This window comes from Arvicanthis niloticus, chromosome 15, assembly GCF_011762505.2.
Source record: "Arvicanthis niloticus isolate mArvNil1 chromosome 15, mArvNil1.pat.X, whole genome shotgun sequence".
Taxonomy (NCBI): Eukaryota; Metazoa; Chordata; class Mammalia; order Rodentia; family Muridae; genus Arvicanthis; species Arvicanthis niloticus.
The window spans coordinates 12,452,850-12,458,849 of record NC_047672.1 but is presented as its reverse complement, the minus strand read 5'-3'; the positions used below and the strand labels follow the sequence as shown (position 1 = coordinate 12,458,849).

Here is a 6,000-nt window from a genome sequence, read left to right as displayed (position 1 = left end):
TAATTATCTGTAATTGAATTACAATTAAAATAATCAGTTTAAAACCAAGTATTCACAACAACTGCTGGACAAGCAACACTATTTTTCATAAAAAAACATGTCATAGGCCGAAAAGTGGTCAAGCCGGAATGGAGTTAAGAGCAAGCCTACAGACATGGAAGCCATGTGTGCGATGCTTACTTCTTTGAATAAATTCAAATGACAGCCCTGTTTCATTTCTTCGTTCGGTTTGGAGGCCAGATGGCATTAGCATCATTTACTTCACCTTGTTGTGCTTAATTACTACAATCAACACACTATTCTCCAAATTAATCATAACAAAGTAATTTCATTAGTAACACAGCAGGCTGTTGAATTATTAGCATCATAACAGTTTGCAAACAATTAAACTTTATTTGAACCTTAAAAATTTGCAGAGTGGAACATTATTGTAAGATCTAATGGCAACAGAGTACAGATTCAGTACAGAGCAAACGATCAGGCAAAATGCTATATAAAATATGACTTACAATCACCTTTCAGAAAAATTAGCTCTCTAACTGTTCATAGAAAAACAAATAAAAGCCAGGCAAACATAATGAGAACATAACAATTAGCACATTTTCTAACAAGCCGTGTTGTTTAAATTCACATTAATGATGTTATTATGATCTTGAGGAGAATGTGATGTACTGTCAAGGGTAGGGAGAAACTTCTTCACAGCACAGGAACGGCTTATCGACGGAACAGAAAGCTCACTTGAAGCACAGGGAACAGCAATCTTTCTTATCTCTCCCAGTTTTAAAGGCCTTTGGTTCCAATCTTCTATCTCCCATGTATATTTGAGTTTTAAAAAGAACAAAGGCCAGAGGCTCTGGACAGAAGCAGCTTCTGTGCTGGAAATGTTGGTCATCAGTTGGCAAAGGACTCCCTCTCCTGGATTAACTGGGAAAGGAGACAGAAATCTAACTGCTTCTCAGGCCGCCAGAGTGGGGGAGGGGTTCCCAAGTGGTTCCACCTGCAAATGACAAGCTGCTGCCATCTGCTGGCCACCTAAGTTAAAGGCACAGAAGCCGTAACCACAGGCCAGGCTTTGCTTTTCAACCATGCTTGCTCTGAAGGATGAACTACTGAATTAACTTCCGCCTGTCTAACTTTTGCCAAGATTTCAACCTATTTAGATGACACTTAAGTAGGAAATGGGTCATCATACAAACATGATTTCTGAGAACTTGGACTATGTCTACACAGGCAAACTTCAGATTTTTTCTTTTACTTTGGAAAATGAGTGAATACAACATCTAACAGTAAAATAAGCAGTAAAATCAACACACTTTACTATTGTTTGTAAATATAGTTTTACATAAATAGTGGAGATTTAAAAAATATTACTGTCCCATTTGCATTCCTACCTGAACAGTTGAGCAAAAGCCTGCTAAAGAATGATTCAATAGTAGATTCCACTTACTCCAAAACATCTAGTCAGCAGTGCATGTGATGCGGAGTAAGGCTATGGTGTCTCTGGAGATGAGTTAAAGTGCTCTGACTTTAACTATATATGAAAGAGCATTGTCAGGACTCTGTACCCACGCAGCAACAAACAGTATCAGACAGCGGGCCAGCCTTCCCTTCCATTCACAGGCTGCCAACAGCTGCCATCCTGAGTCTTTCTTTTCTGTTTGGTCCAGAGCAGTGCACAGGAGTTCTGGCCAGGACTGCTGTCTAGCAGGGGGACTGTGATAGTGCAGCAATGAGGGGTCGGAGAGGCCACAGAGTACCTGGCATGCCCCGTACTCTGAAAGCATGCTCAAGTTGTTTATACATTATACTAGTGGTAAAATGGGGTTTCTTATGAATCTTTGATTTCATTAAATTTAAATAAAATTATATTAGAAAACACTGGCGAGCCCATCATCAAATTAGGATACTGAAGGGCTTATCACAAACCCAGCTCTGGTTTGCTCTGTGCACCAGCTGACAGCAGGCTGCCACTTTCCCTCTGTCTGTGATTCGAGCACTTGTTTATTCTTTCTCACCTAACAGCAGGTAAACCTGTGGGTCCGTACAGCCTCTGTCATGACAACATGTTAATACTCTATGAAGAATACAATGCCAAGCTAGGTCATCTAGACAGCTTTAAAGAAGTCTTTATTATTGACTCAAACTGTACAAAGTCTAGGAAATTATATGTGGCACTCTAAAAATAACTTATACCAGTGACTAAGAGGAACAGCAACCCTCACTGCGCTTCAATGAGGAACATTCACATACAACCACAGTAAATTTTCTCATACAAACCAAACTGGTAAATTAAAGCTAATTATTTGCAAAACAGTAACAGGTCTTCTCTCTACTGCTGGTATCTAATGTAACCCATTACTTCGTGCTTAATCTGACATCAGCGTGCTTTAGTGGGTGACTACATAGACTAACAGCTGAGGCAGGAATGTTCACCAAAGGAAGGTGGCTCTGAGCAAGCATTCAGGCGGTCCATGTTCCAAGGCACTTGCAGACAGACAGAAGACTTCTCTGCAGGCAGAAAGGGAAAGTTACATTTGAGTTTTTCTCTTCAGTAGAAACGTTGATTTATTTATCCTGCTTAGAAAAAAACAATTTTAGCCAAACAAAAGTGAGTATTTGTTCAACAGTTCTGAATCAATTTCCTCAGGAAGGCCACCAAAGTGGCACTGTACTGTATAAGAGGAGGTTTGTGAACACAGCTGGTCATTGTTAAAGAACTTTCCCTAAATAATCTGTTCACTTCCACAGTACATTCTCCAGAGTTATTTTCAAAAATTAAAGCTGAAGAAAAACAAAATAAAACAAAAACAAAAACAGATTTGGGGCACCATATTTATATTATCGGAAAACTACAAAGACTTAAAAAGGCAAAGAGTCAAGGAAGAGACCGAGAGAACATAAGAGCTATTACACAATATTGGATTAAATTGTACTTACCCAGACTCTCAGATATCATACATCTCCATTAGGTAGGCTTTAGGCACCAGGCCAATGGCTCCCTTCATTTCTCCTACCCACCAGCCATATCTATTGTATTCCTAATTGAAATATTGAAAACAATATGCAGTATTAACCATTAGGTTGGGGTAAGCACAGTGTTGTTTGTATGCAACTTCTTAGAAATGTTTCTTTTTATAAAGCTACAGGTGCTGGAGCTGCAAATGGAAACGTCTTTCGTCTTTTTTGGTTTTGGACAAACCAAACCAAACCAAACCAAACCAAACCAAACCGAAAGAAACAACAAAAAATCCCCGAACAAAACAACCAACAGAAATAAAAGACAAACCAAAATCCGTTGCTTTTAGCAAGTGTTAAGTTACTGTACAACATACAACCCTTTCATTTCATCACTGGGCAGACTGCAGAAGCGGTCCCTCTGGAAGAGCACGAAAAGTGAGCTCAGCAGGAGCTGGTTTTGGGCTCCCATCCTCTCCACACAGTGCAGCCTCTGATACCAGACAGGAGCCAGAGGAGCTGAGTGTGCCTTCAGGAAGCTTACTGCCTATCTAGCAAGGAGGAAGGCACTTGAGGGGATGGGCGGGCACAACAACAAACTACTTAAACTTAAGCAGTTTAGAATTCAGGGGTGCACCCCTTCTTCAGAAAAATCTAGTATATTTGAAACTGATTTAAGTGGAGAATAAGGAAATACTAAAATTATAAATTCACAAATACCGATATAAAATAATTCACAAATGGATTCCTTGAAAATAATACTCCAAAGCCTTTTTCTCTACTGATCCTGGACTGCCTAACCTTGGGAGGCCTGTTAAAGTAAAGGTGCTGTTAGGTCTGCTTGCAGAGTGGGAGATCAGGAGGAAAGGAAAGTCCCTCTGGTTTGAAAGGCAGAATATGAATCTGTGAACAGAGTGACTGATGGGGTGCTCTGCATGTTACCATGTGAGATAAACAAACCTGGCTGTCCTCTTCTCTCCTCCATTCCCCACTGACAGACACACCATTGCTTTAGGCACTGTGAACCCTCCTTAACCGGCCTCTGTCTGCCAGATTGACTAATGTATTTTTATCTCAAATTTATTTATGTTTAGTGAGATACAAACAAGTAAAATGAATTACAAGTTTCAAGAATAATATCTTCCAAAAGCAATACTCTGCACAAGCATTAGACCCAAATTTAATTTTTCATATAAGATAAATTTTTAAAATCAATCCTCAAAGTAATTCAATAGGTTATGATTTTCCAACATCTGAGTCATAGATAAATGTGCATATGCACACTGAGTTATGGGCAGGGAAGGGAGGGTTGATAGACATACAGGCTTAACATTCATATTGATTTGTGTGCTATTGACCATCGCAAGGAAAATTATGCTATTCTTCAATACAAATGTAGCAACATTAGCATGTATGTATTGACAGACAGTCTACCTATAAATTAAAGGATAAAATCTATGAGTGCTTTTAAAGTGGTGGGCAGTAGCAGAATTAGGCTTATTCAAAGAACAAAAGGGGAAGGAGAGGGGGCAAAAAGACTCACCTCGTATTTCTTGTTCTAATAAGGGTACAGCCTCAATTCTCAAGGTGGTGGAATAAGGGGTTAACTTTAAAAGTTCACTGACAGTGCGACTTCAGTGAACAAGACTGCCTAAGCAATGAGCACGCAGTCCAGAACTCAACAACGATGGGTGTAATTTACACAAGGCACATTTACCAAAAGGAAGTATCAAAACGAGCCTAGCAATCACTGTACCCAGAAGGCACCTAATAAAACTGCCCTTTCAAGTTTCTAAGGCAATGAATACAATTGGAGCCCAAATGCTTAACAAAAGAAGATACTTTACAGATCAAAGGTCTGCATTGTAAGATATCAAAATGGACTAATGGGCTAAGTCTGGGAGTGAAAGCTTTTACCCAATACCAGCCTTCGATTTCCCCCCAACGGATTACATCAGAAGAGCAAACGGCCTAGCCTGCCAATAGAAAGCACCCAGTGGGAGGGCAGACCGCCAATAGGAGACACAGAAAGCACCCAGTGGGAGGACAGACCACCAATAGGAGACACAGAAAGCATCCAGTGGGAGGGCAGACAGCCAATAGGAGACACAGACCACTGACCTGCACCTGCAACAAAGGAGTGGTGCTCAGCCTGGGAGCCAACGTCAGTTCATAGAACTTTATAATCTTCTACTTTAGCTATAATCTGTATTGTCTACTAAGGACCTATTATTACTCCCCAAAGAGCATAAATTCTCAGATTAAGACAAGAGGTGTTACTTGAGAAACTCTGGTGCTCTGTGTGGTAGAGCAGTCAGGATAACTAGAAAGGACAGAAGCAGGCAGTAGAGAGATGCTTTCTCCAGAGGAGCTTTCTCTACTGGAAACAGATGCCTTACATAGGACATTCCAGAGAGAAAGAAAAATGTTATAATAAGGGATCCCAAATGCTTCACTTAATTTAAAATACCTTCCCAAGTGTATGAAGTACACACCTCATGAAAATGCTCTAAAATATTAGATCGTATTCAGAAAATGGTAAGAATAAAAATCAGAATATTTCTTACTTTATATTTATAAATAATTCCACGTAATACTCCTGTGTGATATTAAGACATAAGATAAAACAAAGCGAGACAACAAATCTAGAAGGCAGATTTACAGCTGTGCACTGCAGCCATCAGAGTAGTCAACAAGACTGCAAACAGCAGCGTTCCCTGCACCTCCACATCCTCTGCACGAGCCTCCTGAGCAACATGAATCCCAATTAACCATCTGCAGCCCATAAATTGGGATGAAAATGCTCCTTGGACTATAACAGTTTTCTAAACTTCAGCCTCAAGATTCAACATCATGCAAGGTTCCCTTCCAAAACAGAAAGCCAGCCCCTTTGCCCCAACATATGTGATTATGAATGATAGATCGTTTAATGGTTGGAAATAATGCCATCAATAAATACTGTGTTGTCTTAAAATCCACATAGTAATCATAGCATTGTTCTAGAAAGTCACAGATGGATCATTTAAAAAACACCCCTCAAACCTT

General features: G+C 39.9%; 1 protein-coding gene across 2 annotated transcripts in view; it reads right to left on the bottom strand.

The window, feature by feature from the left end:
• Positions 1-369: 369 nt before the first annotated feature.
• Skap2 (src kinase associated phosphoprotein 2) overlaps positions 370-6,000 on the bottom strand; it is a 151,525-nt gene continuing 145,894 nt past the window's right edge. The window contains exons 12-13 of one of the 2 annotated variants that reach the window (XM_034519386.2): positions 2,938-3,038; positions 370-2,508 (exon numbers count right to left, since the gene is read on the bottom strand). In XM_034519386.2, coding sequence (XP_034375277.1) covers positions 2,946-3,038 — 93 coding nt within the window. In that variant the 3' untranslated portion in view covers positions 370-2,508; positions 2,938-2,945. The remainder of the gene's footprint in view (positions 2,509-2,937; positions 3,039-6,000) is intronic. The other variant, XM_076913338.1, reaches the window with a different exon arrangement.